Source organism: Megalobrama amblycephala, linkage group LG4, assembly GCF_018812025.1.
Source record: "Megalobrama amblycephala isolate DHTTF-2021 linkage group LG4, ASM1881202v1, whole genome shotgun sequence".
Lineage (NCBI taxonomy): Eukaryota > Metazoa > Chordata > Actinopteri > Cypriniformes > Xenocyprididae > Megalobrama > Megalobrama amblycephala.
In genome coordinates, this window is record NC_063047.1 from 50,454,347 (window position 1) to 50,479,335 (window position 24,989).

Genomic DNA, 24,989 nt, shown 5'->3' on the forward strand with positions numbered 1-24,989 from the left:
TGACATCATGGATCATGTCACTTATTATTGCTCCATCTGCCATTTTTCGCTATTGTTCTTGCTTGCTTACCTAGTCTAATGATTCAGCTGTGCACAGATCCAGACGTTAATACTGCCTGCCCTTGTGTAATGCCTTGAACATGGGCTGGCATATGCAAATATTGGGGGCGTACATATTAATGATCCCGACTGTTACGTAACAGTCGGTGTTATGTTGAGATTCGCCTGTTCTTCGGAGGTCTTTTAAACAAATGAGATTTATATAAGAAGGAGGAAACAATGGAGTTTGAGACTCACTGTATGTCATTTCCATGTACTGAACTCTTGTTATTCAACTATAACTATTTACCAACTATTCAACTATTTACCAAAGTAAATTCAATTTTTGATTCTAGGGCACCTTTAAGCAATTCCAAAAACAACATCACTATTAGATGTTTCTGTGAAGTTTTATTTTCTTTGTAGCTAAAAGAAGTGTGGTTGGGGGTGCTGGCTGGGTGTAGGGATTGCAGAGCTCACTAGCACTGATGTTAAAGACTCAATAACATGAGTTTAAACTACCTGTTTGGCTAAACAATGGAAGATGGGGCATAATGTGCTAGGTAGCATTGGGAAACTTGCCCTAATTTTACTTGCTAAACCCAATCTTTGGTCCCAATGAGCAGACTGCTCAGAAATATGCAAAAATACATATCCTGACTTTTTTCTGGCCGATACTTCCAATCCTGTTCCCGCAATCTCTTTCAAACTTCCTGCATTATCTCATCCAGCACCTGAGCAGTCAAAGGACAGCAGATGTCAAGTCACATGACTTGACAACATGAATTATGACATGCTAGTAAACCAGATGCTCCACTATCCACCACAGTCAGGATGTGAAAAAGATCCTCACTGATCAGGGTGTTCTTTCCAAAGGTCTGTTCAGCAGAAGCCATTCGATTTTAATAAGTGACAGTAATGATTGTTGTCCACGTGACGTCCACGTGACGTGGCTTTATCCATATTTTTTTCTTTCTTTTTTTTCTTACAATTTATTTCTGGGCATTTTTGCCTTTATTATGATAGGACAGTAAAGGCCCATTCACACCAAGAATGATAACTATAAAGATTATACTATATAGATTAAACTATATTTGCATCCACACCAACGAACGATAACGGTCTGTTTATTCTAAGCTCACGCACTGCGGTTTCAAACATGTTTTTGCGGTTCTTGTTGCATTTAAACGCCTTTAACCAGCAGATGTCCTCAGTATGCTATGTTTTGAGTGAATACTAACTGATCTAATCTAACAGTGAATTTAGCTGACGAAGTCAATATAGTGGAATGAAACAACACCTAGTCTTTTTCACTGCAACTTCAAAGGAAGCAAGACAATGTTGTCGAAACTAGCACAGGATACCTGAGGTACTTTTATGTTACACTATTTGCTAGCTTGGCATAATGATCTCATCGTTAATACTTCTCACCATTTATTCCAAGGGTATGACCGATTGTTTTCCACATATCCATTTTCTTTTTCTTGGAAAGGTCTGTGAGCCGGGACTCGAACTCGATCGCCCGAAGCGCAACAGCACTCCATGTCGGCATGCTGCCCACAAGGCTATCGGCACATATAAACATTTTGAAGCATCAGAGTTTTGGTTGTGTGGATTTTCAAACCACATGGGGGTGAGTAAAATAAACAGAACAAACCCTTTCAGTTTACACAAATTATCTAAAATCTACAAATACTCTTATCCAGAATGTTAATTTTTTTGCAGCAAGAAAACAGATTCTTTTTCAGATTAGAATGGCACCAATTTATAGCCAAAGAAAATATGTGCCATTTGTGACCAGAAGTTATGGCAGTTGTGCTCCTATAACATCAGGACATCCATTACGACACATATTCTTGGCGACCTCCAGCGATGAGATCGCCACCAGTCTGCAAAGGGCATGACTTAAACATAACAATGACACAAATAAAGCCTATATTTAGACTTTAATCATCTGATCTGATCCAACATTTTTGCATTATGGAGATTGATATTGTTTTTAATGTTTTGGTAAAAAAAAAAAAAAAAGGTCACAAAGAAAACCAAAACAAAGATTGACACTACAGTTTATCAGACTTGAATGACAATTCTGTTCTGCCTCCAAGTTCTACATAAACAGAAGCCGACTATTTAGTCCTTAGGGATGAAATCAGGAAATGCCTTCATCCAAGTTTAAGAGAACAGCTATCAAGGCAAATAAACATATCTAATGAAAAACTAATTGAAACCTCACAATCTTGAACAAAATGCTCTTTTTATTTACCGTGCATAATTTTTTTTTACACAACTAAAAATAAGCCCTGTGGTGGTCAGCAAGAAAGTTGGAGAAACCTCTACATTTTCTACTAGCCATGAGGGACTGTGACACTCCTGACCTCTGTGGAATCGTGTCTCAGTGACATCCAAACATTCTGAAGAGCGGAGAGTGGAAAATATTTGAAGGGGGAGATTTGGGGGTAGTGTTGAGTTATTTGAAGGACAATAGAGGTGGGAATCTACTTTCAATCTCTCTTCAGTTCAGAACTACACTTAAGGTTAAATTGGATTTGTTTGGCAGTGTTTACAAAACTGTAAAAGTCAAGAACATCTTGAGACAGTTTCTGCACAGTAGGACACAGCTGCTCCCACAACACTTTTAACAGTTATCAGTGAATGCATCCTTTAAGTGCATATGCAGCCAAAAGCAGCTTTTAACAGAAGCTGAAGGACTGTCACACAATACCAAAATTTCAATATTTAATACAAATACCAAAAACAATTCTTACATTAAATATAAATGCGTAACAGTCAACAAAATAAGTTAAAACAATGCCATGTAGCCATTTCAGCTATTTAGGACTAATTATAAGGAACTTAAGAGGAGCGGTGAGTGGTTTCCATCTAACATACACGTCCGATTTACATTCCACCAACTTACAACAGACTGAGCATTTACATTAATAACAGCCAAATGCACTTGGTCAAAATGCCCATTTTACTTTTCACATGCAGCTGCATTAGAGCACGCAGCCGAAGAGATCTTCATAGCATATGTTGCCATACATGCTTGATATGCGTCTTGTCGATCGGACAATAATCGATTTTTTACAAATTGATTATTGACTTGATACCAAACTACTTGGATATTTGACATCGCTAATGTGCAGTTTCTAGCAGGTCGAGGCTGGTCATTTTTGAATGATATTTGGTCTAAATGCTCTAAAAGCTGCTTTGGCCTAGGTTAACTTGCTTGGCCTTGGCCCACCAAGATGGCTAAGCTGGTTGAGACCCAACAACAACCAACAAAACTGTACCACCTAGTGGTAGTCAGCCTAATTAGCCTAAGCACCTCATGCTGGCATGACCTTATTTTTCCAATGGGGTGCCGTTTCCAAACGTAACTATGCATAGTGAAAAAAGGCTGTATTTATTTTTCCCTATTGCTCTGAATGCAGGTTTTGTGCTCTGTGTTATGAGTCCTGATGCATTGACGGTTTAACCTATGCCTTACAATTTAGCTTTATGAAGCTCATGACTTGAAGTGATTATTTAATTCTGTAGGAATTTGTGATGCTGTCCTTTATTGGGAATTTTCTATTAGAAACAATGCTGAAAAATTTCACATCATCAGTGAGCTTTGACTCCACATTCGGTCTTTTCAGAAACTGCATGATGGCATATGCTGTAATTATTTTAGGGACACTGTAAATAATTCAACGTTTTTTCAACCTCCAAGGCAATTGGAAAATTCGAAACACTTGAACCATTTATGCAAGTACTAATTAACAAACCTCTCATTTAGATTTTCATTTGCAGTCAATTTAACATTGCTTGAACGTGGAGTGGCATGTTTAGTTTTTTCCTATATTTATCTATATTACCAATTTGTAGGTACAATTAACAAAAAATCATTTGAACAAATAGCATGTATTCGACACTATGATTGTTTTTATTAGACTGAAATACATTAAATGACTTCTTATGAATTGCATTCACTTTGCTGTCAGTTTGAACACTGTGATGTTGTGCTCACATCGGAGCATTATGTAATATCACATAACCGCAAATGGAGAGGAAATTCCACGGGCAGAATTTTGAATAAATATTTGTCTTATCTTTGTAATAAACCTGAATTCTTCAGTATTATGCCCACAAATGCAGAATGCCTGACTGTGTTGATAACTGGGATACAACTCATCAAGTTGATCCAATTTTGTTCAACTGCAGAATGTTTTTATTCTTATGGATGTTTTCCACACATAAAGGTGTATATGATACGCAAACTCTTTTTTTTTTTTTTTTTTTTTGATATATTCCCAATATACAAGAATGCAATGGTTATTACAGACGTAGCACTTTGCATTGCTTTCACTCCAGTGTCGGATCCTGGCATAAGCGGCACAGGCAGTCGTATAGGGCATCTCTGTTGTCCAACGCTGCTCCCACAATCCCATTCCCACACAACAACTCTCTGTTCCACCCACCACTTTCTTCGAAAATGATTTGCTCCTTTCCAAGCATCTCATATCTCGCCTAAGGCATCAAGACCGCCACTGCACTGACTCAACAGAAACCAGTCAGATGTCATTTTTTTTAAAAGACTCAAGACTTCGAAGGTGTTGCTGTTCACTTGGAACAGATACAGGCCCGTTCTCACGGCACAGTTCTGTTTCGTTCTTTGCTTAGGAGTAAAAAGAAGTTTAAAATATGCAAGATGTGGTATACTGTTATCAAACATCTCAACGCCACTCGTGCAACTGGGAGTGACGTTTAGATTAACATGGAAATATGCATTCGGTTTCCATCTCAATAACAAGATAAGCGCACAACAAAAATGACAGCAGTGAGAAGACAGCAGTTAAGGAAGCATCATAGTGATGTTTGCACAAGCTTTGCAATTCAGCACTCCAGTCACGTCACGTTTATTTATATACCACTTTATACAAGAGATTGCTTTAAAGCAGAAGCTTTACAGAATTAAACATAAAAACAGTTCCACTGTTGCTTTTAAATAGAATTACAACTTTAGTTTCTGCTATACAGCAGCTCTCCAGTGTGCTCATGTTTTAACTCGTGTCTGACCTCGACGGACTGATCAGAAGAAATTAACCAGAGAAGATTTCCATGTCAAAGAAGGCGGAGTCTCAGAGCCACACCCAACTATTACATAATCACCATGGACCAATGGTAGTACAAAGGCATTTACCAGCCGGAACAAACCTTTCCGAAAAGTTCGCTTTGGCAAGCGGGCCAGAAACAATCTCCAAACAAACTTCGTTTTAGCCTGATTTTGTTCAAAATGACATCACACTAGTTCATTCTTCGATTTCGCTTGAAGTATATCTAGGCCTAAAGGTTAACAGTGCAATTATGTATGTGTTTTGCATACTCTAATTCATCCCAAACATTTGGGACTTTATACTGGCATCTATCCACCTGTATGCATGAAGTTTGTTTATTATCTCCTGCTTCTTCACACCTCATCTGCTTGTTTGGTTTCGTCTGTTTTTATCAGTCTCATGTTGCACACACTGACTCAAGTTCTGTAATGTGTCACTGTTTGTTTAGACATTTCATTTCTCCACTCACACTCGTTCTGTTTGGACTGTCTGGTGGATCACACACACATCTGTGCCATCACTCCAGACTGCGCTGCTGACTCATGTTGTGTCTGTAGTATGTTTATTGTGTTCATTCAGCTTGTAAAACGCGGGTTGACAAATGCTACATTACGTAAAGATAATTTTATTATTAATGTGCTCACCTCTATGACATGACTGGTCATGTAATGCCAGCACAGCGGCCATTTATTAAAACAGCTTTTTCTCTAGACTGATGTTTTCATCTTATGTGAGTGAACATCATTTTAATGGTATGACCAATATATATCAATATATATATAGGTCAAAGATGAAAAAGTGTTTTCAAGCATCAAAACAATAAGTGTAATACAGCTTTGAATTGTTGTTGTTTTTCAATACATCAGATTGGATCCTGTTTAATTTGTTTTTGTGAGAGGTGTTTTTTTCTGAACAAAAATTAAATATCATACATGTTTATTACTTGTAATTTTACATTTTTTTGCCCATTTGTCAGCAAGATTTTTTACTCATTTAAAATGCAATAAAATTTAGTATGCTCACTTATTCTTTTATATATTTTATAAGTGTTACACTTATGACAAATGGAACATTATTTCACCCACATTTGACATTTTATTCTCTTTTTTTCTTGCACTTAATGTGCTTTCTATGTATATAAAATCGCTTTTGTAAATTTCTATTAATGCGGACATCTAAATATCTTTGACCCATATAGATCTATATATATATATATATATATATATATATATATATATATATATATATATGGGAATTCAAGAATCAAAAAAAATCATAGAGAAGATATATATATATATATATATATATATATATATATATATATATATATATATATATATACATACATACACACACACACACACACATAAATATATATACATATATATATATATCAGATTGGATCCTGTTTAATTTGTTTTTTTCCTGAGCAAAAATTAAATATCATACATTTTTACCATGATTTACAGAAGACACCCACTAAAATGTCATTCAGTGTAAAGTAATGTGCTTTCTATGTATATAAATTTGCTTTTGTAAATTTCTATTGATGCGGACAACTAAATATCTTTGACCCATATCATATATATATATATATATATATATATATATATATATATATATATATTATATATATATATATATATATATATATATATATATATATATATATATATATACAAACACACATAAATATATATATATACATAAATTATACATATATATATATATATATATATTATTGGCGACAGCATAATCATCGTTGTTATTGTTAAAGTTGAACAATAAGAAGTTTTTCAAAAGGATCTCGTTAATTTTTAACCACTTTACAGCATGACACGTGCTTGAGCTCGAACATTATGTTTACATTAGCAGTTTATCATACAGATGTGAACAGTAGATAAAGCACGTACCATTGTTTTTAGCATCATTATTAAAGAATCCTGTTTAGTGAAGCTAAAGCTAATCAAAGTCTGTTATAATTAAAAAACGTCATTTGTGAGAGCTGAACTCACCAGATTGCGGAGCGAGGACTCATCCATGCTGGAGTATCTCTTCTCTGACATCTTCTCAGACATTTTATTATCGCTTTGAATGGCTAGCTCATCCGATACGAGTCTAAAATACGTGTTAAATAAACCGTCATATACACATAATAGAAAGGATCACTTTGAATAACGTTACATTAAAGGGTAGGTCTCGGTCCGTACTCTTTGTGAAGATGCTCTCTGAAAAAAACCAGAACAACCCGTCTTATTCAGCAGCTTAAAGAGAAAAAAGCTTGAAAATTAAAAGCTGTCCTTGTTAATGAACGGCAGCCGTTTGTTTCCACACAAACTCCAACCGTTTCAGCGTCAGACAGTCAGACTACATGCCTGCGGAGTCACGAGCGGTGAGTGATTTGAGTTAAGCCCCGCCCCTCACACAGCGCCAGCCAATAACAGGCCGGCGAATTCAAACCCTCACACGCTTGAATGAGAATGTGTGATTGGCGTAACAGATTATTACATTGTTTGTTTGTTTGTTTTTATTACAGTAGGTATATCATTTAGCACTGCGATCTGGCAGCTATGAAGTCTGTCACACTTTCTTTTTCTCATTTCACTTAATTTCCTCCACGCCCTGTCTGCTGACTAAACCACTTGTGCAATGACGTGAAGCCAGAAGCCAGTCACATGGCCTGCAGCGAGATAGATAGGTAACTACACTTACACTTAAACCAAGAAACATTATCAAAGTAATATAGTTAAACAGTTCATTAATGTTCAGTGGTCGGTTGCATGAACTGCTTGCTTAGACTGGTGGAAGTTAGTTTTCTTCAAGACTGCTCTTGTTAGTTACATAAAAAGGTCTAATTTTAATCTGAAAAGTAATACTGATTAACCCTAACTAATTGGTAGTTGGTCAGACTGGTTCTTAAGACACGGTCTTATTGTGTTAGTTCACCCAAAAATGAAAATAATGTCATTTATTTCTCACCTTCATGTCGTTCCACACCTGTAAGACCTTCGTTCATCTTCAGAACACAAATTAAGATATTTTTGTTGAAATCCGATGGCTCAGTGAGGCCTGCATAGCCGCAATGACACTTCCTCTCTCAAGATCCATAAATGTACTAAAAACAGATTTAAATCAGTTCATGTGAGTACAGTGGTTCAATATTAATATTATAAAGCCACGAGAATATTTTTGGTGCGCCAAAAAACAACTTATTTAGTGATGGCTGATTTCAAAACACTGCTTCAGCAAGCTTCAGAGCATAATGAATCAGTGTATCGAATCATGATTCAGATCGTGTGTCAAACCGCCAAACTGCTGAAATCACGTGACTTTGGTGCTCCGAACCGCTGATTCGACACAAAAGATTCATAACGCTCCGAAGCTTCCTGAAGCAGTGTTTTGAAATCGGCCATCACTAAATAAGTCGTTATTTTGTTTTTTTTGTTGCACCAAAAATATTCTCGTCACTTTATAATATTAATATTGAACCACTGTACTCACATGAACTGATTTAAATATGTTTTTAGTACATTAATGGATCTTGAGAGAGGAAATGTCATTGCTCCCTATGCAGGCCTCACTGAGCCATCGGATTTCAACAAAAATATCTTAATTTGTGTTCCGAAGATGAACGAAGGTCTTACGGGTGTGGAACAACATGAGGGTGAGTAATAAATGACAGAATTTTCATTTTTGGGTGAACTAACCCTTTAATTACTCACCCTCATGTCGTTCCACACCCGTAAGACCTTCGTTCATCTTCAGAACACAAATTAAGATATTTTTGATAAAATCCAATGCCTCAGTGAGGCCTGCATTGAGAGTAAGTTAACTTAGACTTGCAAACGCCCAGAAAGGTACTAAAGACGTATTTAAAACAGTTAATGTGACTACAGTGATATCTTCTTTAAAAAGAGACCAAAGCATTCATGAATTACAACCATTTAAGTTCAGATTGCATTTTAAACACTCAAAAAACAGGAGTGACCGTTCTTTTTATGAATTGCAATTTAATTTGAGTTCTTAGAAAAAAAAAAGTAAAACTTTTGACTCTACGTAAACACTTAAAATAAAACCTTACTTTTGTATAAATAATTTTTGGGACGAATACTGCTTGACTGCATGAGTATTACAAGTCCACCCTGGACAGAAATAATGGTTTATAGTCATATGAAGTCCTGGACTGCATCTCGATTAAGAGAAACCAACAATTTCAGATCGTCTGTGCATTGCTGAAACAACAGCTGATTTTCACAGGTCAACGGTGGATACTCTTCAAAACTGAATGACTCCGATGTCTTCACTGAGCCAGCGTCGTTGTCTGCGGACTGCACTGAATGTGTCTCCAGCAGATCTTTTGCCAGTTTCACGGCACACTGCACAATCACAGAAGGCATATACTTGTTGAATGTGTAGTCAGCCAGACTCAGTTCACAGACTTTGCAAGCCAGCCATTTCCACTTCATCTCAGCAGCTCTGTGCTCCTTCCACGTGTTTGTATCCTGAGTACTGACCGTCGTATCGATGGCTCTACCGCTCTGCAATCCAGTAAGGCGACTGGTGAAATAGTCCAGAAAGAAAGCAAGGGTAGGTGCAGCCAGTCTAAAATTGAGTCTGAGAAGGACCAGGCATTCGAGATTGCACAGCTGTTCTCTGGAAAAAGAATTGCAGCAAAGCGACAGAAGTTGTGTGATGCGAGGCGAATATACTTCAACCTGGAAAACACAAACATCAGAAGTCACTCACTGGGATTTACATACATATTTGTAATCCATTGTGCCTGAAAAGTGAATACTAAGTGTTTTTTTAGCCACTTCAGCAGGACTAAAGTACATCTTTATATATAATTTCATAATTACTTCTATTGTTTTTGTGGTTAAATATGGTTAAAGTATACTGAGGAATATACTGACAAGCATTTGGGATTAAAATATCCATGTTGACTTGTGTACTTAAATTATGCCAAATGTTTCCAAGAATATTTAAATCCAGAGAAATGCAGCGCGCTTAGAATAAACAGATATCATCAGCTGGTGTGAACGCTAATATAGTTATTGTTCTTGGTGTGAACGGTACTTAATACCTAATAACTAACATTAATAACAATAACTAGAACCTCTGTGCTATTTATTTTTAGAACCACAATGAAACTGCTGAGTAAAAGAGAGCGCTCTACTCCACCTGTTTTGTGGCGATCAGTAAAGATGTCACCCCCAGTAACTGGAAGCAGTCTGCCGCGACCGAGGTTGTGATCAAGAAACGGTCCATGATATTAACAGCCAAGCAGCATGATTCAAAAGACAGTTTGAGCTGTCTGTGCACCGCTATGAGCCAGCTGACCAGTTTGCTGCGAGCCTCTGCAGTAATCTAGAAGGATATAAAAAAATCATGTAAAAATTACTAGGCAAAGCAATAATATTATTGGTAACAGTAAGAAAAACAACAGTAATAGAGGGATATCTGCATCCGGTAATATTACAATATTGCGATATATTTCACGATAATGAATATGCACGATATTGTGATTGTGGGCACTTCAAAATACAGTGAATAATTATTTATTATGAATTATTCAGGTTTTTAGAATGGATTTTAAGAATACTTTACGCATCAACCATTTAAAATTCACTGCTGTATGCTGCGTTAAAGAGGCATGCGCACTGATGTAAACTAACCCAATGTGGTGGAACGAGTGTGGAACGAGTGAAAGAGACGTGCATGAAAGTGCACTTTCTGACAGCAGATGGCACGGATGGAACAGCAGAAATGCAGCGGTTACCCCGGAAACAAAGCAGCTGCGCTACAGCTACCAGCCTACCACAGTATTTTAATGTTTCAGATTTTTGTGTTCGCTATTGTGTTCATCACAGCACCAAACACTTAAAAAGCCTTAAGACTATTTATTTTCAAACTTAAACATTTTTATATTTTAATCTGAAGTACAACATGCCCTAGATATTGTTTTAAAATGTTCTGATTCTATTCGGTCACACTTTACAATAAAGCTCCATTATGTAATATTAGTTTATTTATTAGTTAACATAAACTGACAATGAAAAATACTTCAAAAGTATTTATTAATCTTAATTTGAACATTTGATAACACTTTATTAAAATCAAAAGTTGTAACTGTATTAATCGACCTGAGCAAAAATGAACTATTTTTAACTAACTTTAACAAAGAATAATAACTTCTGTAACAAATGCAGCTATTGCTCATTGTTAATGTTAGTTAAAGCATTAACTAATGTGACCCTATTGTAAAGTGATACCTATTGTTCTTTGTAATTCTTTTGCACTTTAATCTGTTTGAAACATTTGTTTACTTTATCATTTTTTTGTGTATTGCTTTATTGTATTTAAATGTTCAGTTCTTTTTGTTACTAGAAAAAGTTACTAAACCTGTTAGAGTATTACATACTTTTTTTGCAACTTATTTCAATATCATGATAATACCGTGATAAAAGCTTAAGCAAGTATCGCAACATGAAAATTTGATACCGTCATGTGCCGAATCCGAAATCACATACTTCCCTATATAGTAGTCGAAAAAAAACAGTGACCAAAAAACTATGTTCAAATTCACAGTACTCATAAAAGAGTAGACAAAAAGTACATGGATGACCTAATGCAAGTGTGCATATGATGGACACTTTAACATGAGGCCACAGGAGAGGATTTATGAATGGCAGTGAAGTGATGCAACTGATGCTGGTAGGTCACATGATAACGACAACATGGCGAATGTAGTAGCCTACATCTGGATTACATTCATACTAGATACTTTTTTAGCAGTTGTGAAGAAATTACTTTTACAAAATAAGTACCTACTCAAGAGATGCAAATGCTGGTTTTCTCTATGGTTGTCTGTTTCTTTAAATCATAGTTTAAAACTATCTTAAATTAAGACTTTTTTCTTCTTTTCATTTTTCATTTTTTTCAAACTAAAATTCCAATATCATCATATTTAGCTGTTGAATAGCCTAGAATAACACCTGTGTTATTGTTATGCCTCTGCATTTATTTGAAAAACTAAAACTAAATACTGTGAAATATTATTACAATTTTATATTAAATGTTTTCTATGTGAATATATAGTCAAACGTAACTTATTCCAGTGATCAAAGCTGAATTTTCAGCATCATTACTCCAGTCTTCAGTGTCACATGATCCTTCAGAAATCATTCTAATATGCTGATTTGATGCTCAAGAAACATTTATGATTATTATTTGTGCTGCTTTATAACCCTGATCAGGTTTCTTTAAGAACAGAATTAATTTGAAATAGACAACATTTTTGATCCGTTTAATGCTTAATTTCTGAATAAATGTATGAATTTCTTTCAATATTAATAATAAAAACTCTGTTTAGGTGTGTGTGAGAGGTGTATGATGATCTCACCTGAGGTTGCCGCGCGAGGCAGTTGTGCGCGAGAAACTGCAGCTCATTGTGTCTCTGGATGATGAAGCAGCTCTCCTCATAATCGCACTCGTGCCAGGCTGATGTTGAACCCGCTGCAAGCTGCTGCACTGGAGAAGTGTGAAGGTCTTCCTCAAAGCCAGAGTCACTTAATATAGACATCTCTGAAGAAACACACGAAAAGATTCTCTACTGCTGGGATGGATGTTGTACTGAAAGATTTCCCCACATGATCGGCATCCTGCTGCACCACACGGTCTCTCGGGCGAATGCAGTGTTTTCAGGTGAAATGGTGCTTGTAAACGGGGTCTTTCCCGGGTGTTTTAGCGCGCACTGTAGGGCGCTATACAGCCCGCGCACACGCGTTGTCATGACAACAGTCCCACGGGAGCCGCAGGTGTAGCCCAGACAAGCTGCACGCGCAAAACAATGCAACAAATATATATAATATCTTTTATCTTCTATGTTTAACATCTGTTACAGGTTATTTCAAAGCTTTTCAGCAATACTTAAACAGTTAAACAATTATAAAACAACAACAAAAAAATAATAATAATCACAAAGCAGTTTTGAATGAGTTTAGCATTTGATACCAACATAGATTAAAAAAAACATTTATGCAATTCTTAAAAATAAAGGTTTTAAAATTTACAGCAATGCCATAAAGCCATTTTTGTTTCCCCAAAGAACCTTTCAGTGAACAGTTCTTAAAAAGAACCATTTTTCTTAGTGTTAATCTAAATTACACTATAAAGAACCTTTTGTGCAAATGTTCCATGGAAGACGAGGGCTCTTCATGAAACCATCAATGCCAAAGAAGAACCGTTTTTTTTTATTTTTTTTTTTATTTTTTAGAATTTACGATAAAATAAGAATTTATGCAAAAGACTGTGGTTGAAAAAAGGCATTTGTGCATCTAGACCCAAAACCTCAGTGAGATACAGAACTTGTAGCATCTTCATTATTTAACAACTAGCCCCAGTCTTCACTATATGTGAACATAATATGATTAAATATAAATATATACTGTATATATTAAAAATAAATTTAAATATTAGTCGTATTAATCGTGATTAATCACATCTAACATAAGAGTTTGTAAATATGTAGGCTATGTGTGTGTATGTATGCATGTACAGTATATATATATATATATATATATATATATATATATACACACATATTATATATTTACAAACTTGTATGTTAGATGTGATGAAAATGCCCTAGAAAAGTGGGGTTTTGGACAATATTGGCATGAATCCTTTTTAATTTGTGATAATTTTGCACTGATAAGGGACAACACAAACTACAAAAACATATTTTATTACATAAACAGTTTATACTAGAAAAAAACTTAAATTTTCGATTCATCAAAATATCCAGCATTAGCAGCTATCTGACCTAAACTGGGTTCTGATTGGTTCATTGTATTCTAAACTTCATTGGCAATCAATTGTTGAAGCTATTAAGGTGTGCTGACCTAAAAATCTTTTACAAACCTGGGCCAAGTTTAATCCAGTAACCAGGCATCACAGCTGGCAAAGGGGCATGTCTGACTTTGACATGTATATATTGCCATTATTATGTAATCAAAATGAAAATTATTATTGCTGGTCTTCAATGATAATGTCAAGTTACTGTAATGTATTTGCACCAAATAAATGATAAGGATTTATGCTGATATCATTCAAAATCACACTATATATATATATATATATATATATATATATATATATATATATATATAATTACTATATATGTCACAGTCACCAGCTCCAGCACTAAGTTTCCCAGCATCCCTTCTGTCCTGCACCTGCTCCTCATCATCATCACCCGTACCTGAAGACACTCACCGTCATTATCCCTCATCAGCACTCCCTTTATAAACAGTCACCTTCCTCACCATTGTTGTCTGTTATATGTTGTGTGTAAACCTCTGTTCCTGTATGTTCCATTGGATTGCCTAGTAAAGTCTGACTCTTGAACTTCTATTCCTCGTCGTGTGTGTTCCTACACAGCTAACTGTAACAATATAACCCTAACCCTAGTGTTTAAAATTAAAGTGTTTAAAATGTTTTACATAAACCCCGCCCCTGGGAAAACACAACAAAGGGGGCGGGGCCATGTTGGGCTGCTTTAGAGAAGAGGAAGAGTTGTCATTTTACACCAGACTGCTTCACAAACGAGGATCAATTCAACGCTGGATTTGCATGTGATTAACATGACAGCACATGCTAGTGGATGAGTTGAATCAACTCCACAGCAACTACATACATTTATCCACTAACCATTCAGAAATGTCCTAAAAGTTGTATCTTCTTCCTGAGTCTCTCCATCAGTGTCGACTCCGGTTTGAACAATGTAAGGCTGAACACCGTTACTGACAATCCTCATTTTGGCTGCGTGAGATTCTCCAGCTTTGTTGTTGTTGAGCTGTTAAAGCTCCGCCCTCTTCTGGAAAGGGGGCGGGAGCAGCAGCTCATTTGCATTTAAAGGGACACACACAAATGGTGTGTTTTTGCTCACACCCAAATAGGGGCAAATTTGTCAAGCTATAATAAATGATCTGTGGGGGATTTTGAGCTGAAACTTCACAGACACATTCTGGAGACACCAGAGACTTATATTACATCTTGTGAAAGGGGCATAATAGGTCCCCTTTAATATTGGATGTGTTTTTATTGTTTGGATAATAGAGATGTTTTTGTCTTCCGAAGTTTTATTAATGCGTATTTACTCTATTATCCAAACGTCCTATTCTCCTGGTCAAACATGTATGAAATGACACAACCATCAAGTTTGTTCGTTTACAAAAGTAAGCAAATCATTAATTGAAGGGTGAAATTAAACTTGACAGATCCACATCAAATAATGTGACATTCGACACATTTTTAATGACTCTCTCTGTTTACTCCTGTTTAGAGATGCTGCTTCAAATAATGAGATCCAGCTGTAGACCACAGATCTGTGACGATGAAGAAATTAATAAAAACAAAACTCTTGAGACACAAGAAAAGGGAAGCTAAAAACAAAATCCATGGAGGATGGACATCTGTGTGACCAGGAAGACAGATGATGGAGAGGAAAAAAATAATTGGACATCAATAACCCCTGCAGCTGTGAAAGATACAAAAAGAGGAAACTCTATGTCTGAAAAGAAAAGGAGCAAGAGCTTCTCCCTTCCTTTCAGTCTAGCCATATTTAGACATGTCCAGCAACAACAACTAAATCTTATCAGCTCTGTTCACACATTCATATATTCAGGGGAGTCAATAAAGAGGCAGTTTTTGTGTATGCTGGCAGCTCGCCTTGTAAGTTAAAGTTGCAATTCATTCAAGCTGCAGTTAAGATAAAATATATACAGATAGTACAGACTGATCTGTGAGCCTTATCAGAAATAAAGTCAGTTCAGTTGTTTTATGTGTCTGGTTAAAGGCCTGTTCACACCAAGGACGATAACGATAAACCTGCGTTCACGCCATGTCGTAATTCCTGTAAATAAGAGATGACAACATGTAACGCTGAACTTGGAGCCCTCTTTTCTCTTGCACCATGAACGCCAAAATAAATCTGCAGTGGTCACATGGTACAAGTCGTAGCGCTCAAAAAATTACGAATCTAAAGTTTGTAATTATGAGTTCAATGTTCACTTGAATGTTTTTTACGAGTCAGAATAATTACGGTAATTACGACATGACGTGATAGTTCTAAAAATCGTTCTAAATATTAAAGAATAGCAGAGTCCACGCCAACCGTAAACGATATTGTTGGAAGATAAAAACAGCCAATCAGAATCCATCCTGCTGAACTTGAGCATTTAAAGCCGCAGAAGACAAAAATGCAGCGCGCGCTTAGATTAAATCTCGCTGGCTAGACACTAATATAATTATTATTGTTAAAATTAAGAGTTCAGGCGTGTAGCGCTAAAACACTATTGTAATTGTTCAAATATCCAAGGACCAGCATTCTCCCAAGTGATCGGGCAGACCAGACCTTAAGTCATAAAGTTGAAACTTTGAGGGCTGGTAGTACTCACACCGTCTACACTGTCACCAAAGCTCGCCCCGATCGGCCTGAAGGGGGCGCTACAGCGGTCGAAAGTACGAGATCGCTCATAACTGTTAAAGGGATAGTTCACCCAAAAATGAAAATTTGATGTTTATCTGCTTAACCCCAGCGCATCCAAGACATTTTTTCTTCAGTAGAACACAAATGATGATTTTTAACTCCAACCGCTGCCGTCTGTCAGTCAAATAATTGCAGTATGGGAACTTCATCTATAAGAGTAAATAAAGCTTGCTTAGACAAATCCAAATTAAACCCTGCGGCTCGTGACAACACATTGATGTCCTAAGACACGAAACGATCGGTTTGTGTGAGAAACCGAACATTATTTATATCATTTTTTACCTCTAAAACACCACTATGTCCAACTTCCGTTCATGACTCCTTTAGTGATGTCTGATCGCGCTCTGACAGCGGCAGTGATGTCTGACACTCATTGAAGTATATGCGCGAGACATCACTGCCGTTGTCAGAGCGCGATAATAAATCATAAAAATCATCATTTGTGTTCTACTGAAGAAACAAAGTCACCTACATCTTGGATGCGCTGGGGGTAAGCAGATAAACATCAAATTTTTATTTTTGGGTGAACTATCCCTTTAAACTTTTAGGTGTAGACTCGAGTGCCTTATATTGTTGGAATCCGTGCAAAATGCATGCCTTGGAATTGCTCGTCATTTTGGCGAAATTTTCGGGTATTTTAGATATTTTGAAAAACCTACTTTTGCAAACTAGTCCCAGGTTTTTGACCCGATCGGACCCAAACCAGTGCAGCAAGATTCTCCTAAGTCTGATTGTCAATAATTATCAAAAAAAGTTGAAATTTCGATTCATGGTCCCTATGGGCCGCCAAAACGTTAGAAGTGGGTGGAGCCACTTTTACTAAAATGGCTATAACTTGTGAATGGAATTAGATATTTCACCAAACTCAGCACACATATGTAAGAGATTATTCTGTGGTTGTCTGTAAAAGGATGCAGCAACTGGCCACTTGGTGGTGCTATAGCAGCAAAAAAAAAAAAAAAATTAAACGGCTAAAACTACTTCAACCGTTAGTCCGATTGACTTGAAAATTGGCATGCAGTGTCTTTGTCTGAGGTGCCATGATTGTCTATGAGGACATTGAAGTATGTCAAAAAACATGTCCACCATCGGCCAATGAAGTTTGAGCAGCTATCAGACAAGGTTAACTGAGGCCGATCGGAATGAAACCACCAGGGGTGCCTTTGCATTTTCCAGGCTCTCAAAAATTATATAAAAATTTGGATTCAGATTTTTCAGCCAATATATCATTTATTTATATATATTATCTTTCAAATATAAAGAATTATCGGTTATCGGTATCGGCCAAAATTTTCTTATCGGTGCATCCCTATAAATTACATTTTACATTATATTCAAATAGATTTTTTGCACATGCACATGACATTCATACAACATGGTAGAACTCCTCATTCTAAACAACTTTGCCTCTAGGACCGCCGCTGTCCAACGAAACATTCGTTAAATATTGGAGATTATTTCGAAAACCAACTATGGCAAACCAGTCCTAGGTTTTTGACTCATCCTTGATAACTGTTAAAAAGCTTTAACAACCATATATTTCCTATGATAAATTGCCTGTATTTGCTGTAAATGGTCTTTTCCATGTATGATCCAGATGGTTACAGGCTTGCTAAATAAAACATCTTTTTATGCATGTGCTTAAAGGCCTTAAAGCACTTGAACCCCAATAATTGCTGCTCGCAGCTATATTTATCTTTATTGTTCTTGATGTGTACAGGCCTTTAAGAAACAATACTAAATCTCTGATTTGATCTGTTGCCTCATCAGTTCATCTGCATCTTTTTATCTCACTAAACATTTGGAAATCAATACAAATAAATCTATACATACATAGGATGAAATTAAAATATTTTCCCAATCTGTTTATATTGTACTGACAATGAATGCATGCTTAACAGAGAAAACAAAAAATGATTTATAATAAACCAAATATTTTGACATTTATCATCATCTGCATATTGCCAGTTTATAAACACTTATAAACAATTGTAATATCAGTGAGATAAATGGAAACTCATGCTGCTTTTTTTCAGGGAGGTAATTTAGATTTTAGAAGTACACATTTCTTTTTTTTTTTTTTTTGGTCTCATTTCTTTAAAAACAGCACCACACTCAGGACACTAAAGGCAGTTCATTCAAGAAACAGCACAGAAGTAAAACGTAAGTTTATTTGTGCGTTAAATGACAGTCGAAGGGATTTACATTAGTTATGTACATATTACACTAATACTTCAACAGAAAACAAGTTCAAGTCAAACAATTGCATTTTAAAACTCTAAATGGCATCATTTCCTGTGCTGCACATTATCACATTATGGGGCAAAAAGTGGCATGCTGAAAGTGCAAAGGTTATATTAAAAGGCAGATGAATCTTTTAATATTACGTAGATTGTTACAGATTTATACTGCTGGTCCACAATCCACCAAATGTGCACAAAATAACCACGAGGAAGCAACTGCAAATGTCTCGTGTGGTACATTTAGACCGGAGCTGTGGGGTTGAGGAGACACGTTACGACATTCAGCAGGTTCGGCTCATCAGGATAAGCCTCAGCACAACACAATAATGGGATTAGCAAATATGAACACATGTCAGCGTGACTGAACGGCACACAAAACTTCTTAGAAGAGATCAAAGCAATGTAATGGAGTGCAGTTCTAACTCTCCTCTGAGCTGCATGACATACAGGCACATGTTAAATACATATCAAGCTGCTCAATAAAGTGTGTACAAGCAATAGTGAAATGAACAGAATCATAGCATTTAAGTTAATGAACCTCTAGCAGTGTTCTCTGGCTTGTGTTGAGGTGACTGGTGGCAGCACAGGAAATGATGCACAAACAGGCCACTAAGCATCAGTCTCTTTCACCCACAAATCTTCAAGATGGATCTTTGATTCTAGGATTTGGATGGGATGCCCTGGAAGGGTCGAGCTCTAGATGCGGTGAGGTTCATATGTTGAAGCTTTCCCCACAACCACACGTCCCTTTGATGTTGGGATTGTTGAACACAAACTCGCTGGAAAGTTTCGATTCGACAAAATCCATCTCTGTGCCGAGCAGCGTCAGCTGAGCCTTCTTCTCGATGAACACTCTCACGCCTGGAGAAATACACAACAAATATGACATAACATTTCTGTGCACGTGTGTAGAATTTACTTAACACACTTCTATTCAAAGGGATGCACAATATATCGGCCACCATATCGGTATCGGCCGATATATGTTCACTTTTAATGTTATCGGCCCGATAAGAAAATTTGGCCGATATATTAAAGCTGATAAATAATGGATTTTTCCTTCAGCTGAGACACTTCAGATGTGCACTGTTCACCATGATGGTTTTGAATTGCTTGAAATATGATTGAAATCACTTAAAAAAGGAAAATACAGTTATATAATCATATTATCTACATAAAATTACAATGTGAACATTATAATTGTGTGCTTGGGACATGGTTTTTAATGGTGAGACTTTTGTTTTTGTAATCAGCCTCTTAAAAATTATATAAAAATTTGGATTTAGATTTATCGGCCAATATATAGCGGTTATCGGCTTTCAAATATAAAGAATTATCGGTTATCGGTATCGACCAAAATGTTCATATCGGTGGATCCTTATAAATTACAATATATTCAAATAGAAAACTGCTATTTTAAATTGTAATAATATTTCACTGTTTTTACTGTATTTTTGATCAAATAAATGCAACCTTGGTGAGCAGAAGTGACAAAATGTTTTAAAAAATCTTAAAAAGACCACGGTAGTGTTAATAAAATATAATACTGTATTAATTTGCCCACTCACCATCTTGCAGCACCTCCTCATCTGATTTGTCTTTCTCTTTAGTATAGTCAAGAGTATACGTGAGGCCATTGCAACCTCTGGTTCGAACACCAACCTTCAGGCCAATCTGTTTGAAGACGGATGAAGAATCCAAAGAATGAGACGGGAAAATGTATCACTGAGGCTGCAAATGCTCATGACTAATAATAAAACAAATACTCACATATTCTGGTTTATTCTGTAAAAGCTGTTTGACTTTATTCACAGCTGAAGGCGTCTGAAAATGAAGAAAATACACTCATTGATCATTTGTGGAATTATAAGAATTTCACTTAATCATGATCAAAAGGTCATCTGAGATTGAGAAAAATGTAATGTTGATCATTTTTACAACAGAATACAGAGATATCAAATTAACGTCCTTTTGTAAATACACTAAATTTTAGTTGTTTTTCCTCTATGTTTGCTGTAAAGACATTATTCAAATAATATTTAACTAAAGAAGAAAGAAAATATAGTTTATCAGAAACAACCGTCCCATCATCTATTATTTTCCTATTATATTTAAATTTCAGCTAAACTTTTCAATAATTCCAGTTCAGTTGCAAACAACTCTTTAAAGAATGTGGACGCAAACAATCTAATACATTAAAGGCAGTACAATTTTTGGATTTAAATATCCAAAAACTACTAGAACAATGTTATATATTTTGCTGACTTGTGTACTTACATTATCCCGAATGTTTCCAAGAATGTTTAAATCGCCTATTAATGACATCATACCCACATTATTCTTGATTTATCCTCATCAACAGAAAACTAATCATGTTATAAAGCTCAACACAGTAAGTCTTATTGTTTAAATCTCGTTTTCTTGATTTACTGCGAGTATCATGTTTTACCATAACTAATATAACAACTTCCAACACACAAATGTATCTAATATGATAAACAGCGCTGTGTTACCCCACGCATACTTGACCGGAAGAAGCGGAAGCGCTCGTCTGCGGCATAATAAAAGCTCTGCTGCTCTCTCTCTCTCTCTCTCTCTCTCTCTCTCTCTCTCTCTCTCTCTCTCTCTATATATATATATATATATATATATATATATATATATATATATATATATATATATATATATATATATATATATATAAATGGCTCAGTGATTTATCGCAGAGCAAGTACTGTACACAATCAAATATTAGTGTCACTGTCACTTGATGGTGTCTACTGGAAGTCATTTTAGATAAGAGCTTATGCTAAATGTCTGCTTACTACTTGCAAACATTTTATTATACATAGTAAATAAAGTTAAAACTGCTTTGACACCAACTAAATATGTAATTAGCATCAAAAACATGCACAATAACTTTAGTGTTGGTTTCACTCACTTACTTAACCTTTTAACTGTCACTGGCCTACAGCCATTACATATTTAAAACATTAATATTCTATACTAAACCTAAACTAATGTCTAGTTTTCATATTTGGTGACTGATTTTCAAAATTACAGAGGAGCAGTAATTTATCAATTTGCTACAAGAATATTTTCATACTCAAGGCATGTTCAGACCTTTATTTTGAAATAGCGACAAACATGAAAAATCATTAAAGATTGGTTGAAACATGTTTGTTTTCATGTCTAGAGTACAAAACATCCATTAATTTTTCTGAGAAAAAAAGGTCTGAAAATGTTTTTAATAGAAAAAAATATGTATACATTTATGATTGTGGCGGCGATCTGTAACCCACATACATGTTGTTTTTATGTTTATTAGAGGCTGAATTCATATCAAATTCTGCCAAACTTCCCATACTACTTCTATAAAGGATGTCTACTTCATAAATTGAATGAAAATAATGGAAATATATGGTTCAGATCACTCAAACCATATATGGAAATGGAGGCGCCCTTATATGTCAGTAATGGAGCTTGGGTGTCATCTAGTGAAAAAGTGTGGTACTGCACCCAAACTAAATCTTTCTGAAAGCTCATTTTTTGAGATATCAACCTGAAATTTGGAAAACAACTTGTTCAGATTTTTGGCTTTTATTTTAGATATATTATTTCTTGCAGTTTTAGAGTAAAACTTGTTTTGCAAAATACATATTTTATATAAAACATAAAATATATTTTTACATTTTCATTTTCATTTCATTTTCATCATACATTTTCTATTTCACTTAGATAAGTTTCCTCACTTCTACAATAATCTGACAAGTTCCATCTTTAAAACAAGACCAGCCTTTTGTCTGTATTCCAAAGTATTCTTGAATTACAAACATTTAAGTTTGGATAGTGCATTTTAATGTCTATAAATAAAAAGTGGGGTGACAGCTAACAGGTTAATGTTGTATAAACATTTCCACAACCATTTCAACTCCAGCACGTACTCAGTAAAGATTTGTTACAGCCAGTCTATGGTTACAGCAGAGGAATGCTGAAATCGGAGTGGTTCGGGGTCTTTAACAACTAACCTAAATTACAGGCCTGTTATCTGATCACAGCCACATAGATAAGATCATTGAAAGCCTGCTGTCCTGACGTCACCCTAAACAACTGCTGTTATCCAAACACGATTCATGCATAGTGTGAATGACAACAACTCTGAATAGGCACATCTAGAAGGTTCTGATGCAGCGACTCACTTAATACATAAACATTACTAAGCGCTTGATAAGCTATCTGCTAACGGCTAACCTGCTTAAAGACTGACCTTCATGTCAGATTTAACTTAAACAACTCAAACACATTGCAATAACCTGCTCTTAAGTTTGAATATCCATCTGAATGTTTCAGAATAGACGACTTTGTCTATCATGATACCGTTATTGATCAGATAACCGAACTAAACGCATTTGTTATGTATGCTATCGCAAGTATTTGAGAACTAAATGTTTATTCGGTCTCGTCATCGTGTTGAAAACAGAGTCAGCACTCACCAGCGTTAAAGCGGCTCTTGTTGGCAGTATTTTCCGTCTGCTAACCGCCCTTACTGTCGCCCGTGCTATGGAGGCTGACATGTTGAAGTTACTTAAGCACTTCGTGTTTGGATGTAAACACCAGAGCTAATGCAAGGAACGCCCGCCTCACCGGACGCACAGGATTGGTTGGTTTTTTGATTGACAGCTTATGCAGCCTATGAGTAATCGGCACTGTAGACTTTAACACCACCATGTGACCGATGATATTACACAACTAGTTTTAACGTAAAGTCAGAGGACGTCTAGTTCGCTGAACGATTATAAAAACGATTAAAAAATTGTAAACGTGAGAAAAAGTAGTTTATTATAATAGTTGCATTTGATTCTAATAAATAATATTATTATCGTTAACTGAAACCAAAGGCTATAGATATGCTGAAACTAAAACCATTAAAACACTTCTGTTGATTGAAATAAAGCTGAAATTAAATAAAATAGAATAAATAAATAAATGAACATTAGAAATGTTGCCTCGGTAATAAACTGAAATAAGTTTAAGATGAAGCACTAAAATAATTACCAGCAAATATAAATAAATAAAAACAAAAAAATAACAAGAATAAAAAAGCAATATTTAAAAAATAATAATAAAATGACAAAAGCACATAATGAAATGAGTAAAAAATGGAAACTAAAATGAACACGAAAACTAAAAAATTATGAAAATAAAAGCAAATTCACAATATTAATAAAACCAAAATAAAAACTAAAATAACACTGCAGTGCACTAACTTTTCTCATTAATGTTTAACAAATCATTTTGGCAATACCGCAGTGCCTTTATGTAAAAATTCTGTCCAGTATTATTCAGGCTGGATCAAGCTAATGCGCATGCGCAGTCATAAATGCGCATCTCTTGTACCTCATTTCGTAGGCGCGCATTCTGACTGTTTTGAGCTTCTAACCTGAGCCGTTAAATATGTTTTTCAAAGGCTTTTTTTTTTTTTTTTTTTTTTCTTTATTAAATCTGTACGATACAAAGAATAAGAACACAACAAATAGAGTCATTAATACAGAAATATCAGATAAGACAAGAGCAGAGCCAGGGGAAATTTCAAATAAATACATTAAAGATAGAGCATAACTGAATGGTTTTAGCAGCCTTCTTATTTTTTGAATCATAAATGGAATTTATGTACTGTTCCGTCTCCTTACCAAAAGCTATAAAAGAAGGTTTAGAATTGCTAAATTTGGCTTTGTGAATGTGATATTTCCCTAAAATTATCAATAAATTAATTAGGTATATTTCTTGGTGTTTTTTATTCTTGTTATCATGGAAACCAAACAGTACATTTTTCCAAAACAAAGAAAAATCAGCAACAAGTTTAACAGTAATGTATCGGGATAGATCTTTCCAGAAAGTGATGGCATAGGGACATTGCCAGAACAGATGTACCATTGTTTCTGGACATATTCCACAAAAGGAACAGTTAACACATATGTCAGACTTAAACCTAAGGAGATAATGCTTAGCAGGATAATACCTATGTATGATTTTGAAAGAGACTTCTCTAACTTTATT

The 24,989-nt window shown here is 35.5% G+C and overlaps 3 protein-coding genes across 7 annotated transcripts in view; all 3 read right to left on the minus strand.

Annotated features, from left to right (window-relative positions):
- The window catches only part of smtnb (smoothelin b), an 88,906-nt gene extending 81,361 nt beyond the window's left edge, over positions 1-7,545 (minus strand). The window contains exons 1-2 of one of the 5 annotated variants that reach the window (XM_048189825.1): positions 7,349-7,545; positions 7,154-7,256 (exon numbers count right to left, since the gene is read on the minus strand). In XM_048189825.1, the coding sequence (XP_048045782.1) occupies positions 7,154-7,216 (63 nt within the window). In that variant the 5' untranslated portion in view covers positions 7,217-7,256; positions 7,349-7,545. Of the gene's footprint in view, positions 1-7,153 lie in introns of all 5 variants that reach the window. The other 4 variants (XM_048189824.1, XM_048189827.1, XM_048189826.1 and 1 more) reach the window with 4 other exon arrangements.
- Positions 7,546-9,131: 1,586 nt separating this feature from the next.
- Positions 9,132-12,720, minus strand: LOC125266189 (cyclin-O protein B). Its single transcript, XM_048186639.1, has 3 exons — positions 12,541-12,720; positions 10,320-10,505; positions 9,132-9,853 (listed from the first exon to the last, which is right to left on the minus strand). Exons 1-3 carry the CDS (start codon positions 12,718-12,720, stop codon positions 9,305-9,307), a joined length of 915 nt encoding a protein of 304 aa, XP_048042596.1. The 3' UTR covers positions 9,132-9,304.
- A 6,122-nt stretch (positions 12,721-18,842) lies between these two features.
- Positions 18,843-23,584, minus strand: isca1 (iron-sulfur cluster assembly 1). Its single transcript, XM_048189830.1, has 4 exons — positions 23,426-23,584; positions 20,703-20,756; positions 20,501-20,606; positions 18,843-19,793 (listed from the first exon to the last, which is right to left on the minus strand). The coding sequence occupies exons 1-4, from the start codon at positions 23,504-23,506 to the stop codon at positions 19,645-19,647; spliced, it is 390 nt and encodes a 129-aa protein (XP_048045787.1). The 5' UTR covers positions 23,507-23,584; the 3' UTR covers positions 18,843-19,644.
- Between the last annotated feature and the right edge of the window lie 1,405 nt (positions 23,585-24,989).

What these genes read in the sequence shown, in the direction of transcription:
- isca1 (XM_048189830.1), bottom strand. Translation starts at nt 23,506, where the DNA reads ATGTCAGCCTCCATAGCACGGGCGACAGTAAGGGCGGTTAGCAGACGG. An exon ending in TACAGAATAAACCAGAATAT is followed by an intron (nt 20,607 to 20,702) that starts GTGAGTATTTGT and finishes GTCTTCAAACAG; the next exon opens with ATTGGCCTGAAGGTTGGTGT. An exon ending in TGAGGAGGTGCTGCAAGATG is followed by an intron (nt 19,794 to 20,500) that starts GTGAGTGGGCAA and finishes GTATTTCTCCAG; the next exon opens with GCGTGAGAGTGTTCATCGAG.
- LOC125266189 (XM_048186639.1), bottom strand. Translation starts at nt 12,720, where the DNA reads ATGTCTATATTAAGTGACTCTGGCTTTGAGGAAGACCTTCACACTTCT. An exon ending in GCCTCGCGCGGCAACCTCAG is followed by an intron (nt 10,506 to 12,540) that starts GTGAGATCATCA and finishes ATATCCTTCTAG; the next exon opens with ATTACTGCAGAGGCTCGCAG. An exon ending in TACTGATCGCCACAAAACAG is followed by an intron (nt 9,854 to 10,319) that starts GTGGAGTAGAGC and finishes TGTGTTTTCCAG; the next exon opens with GTTGAAGTATATTCGCCTCG.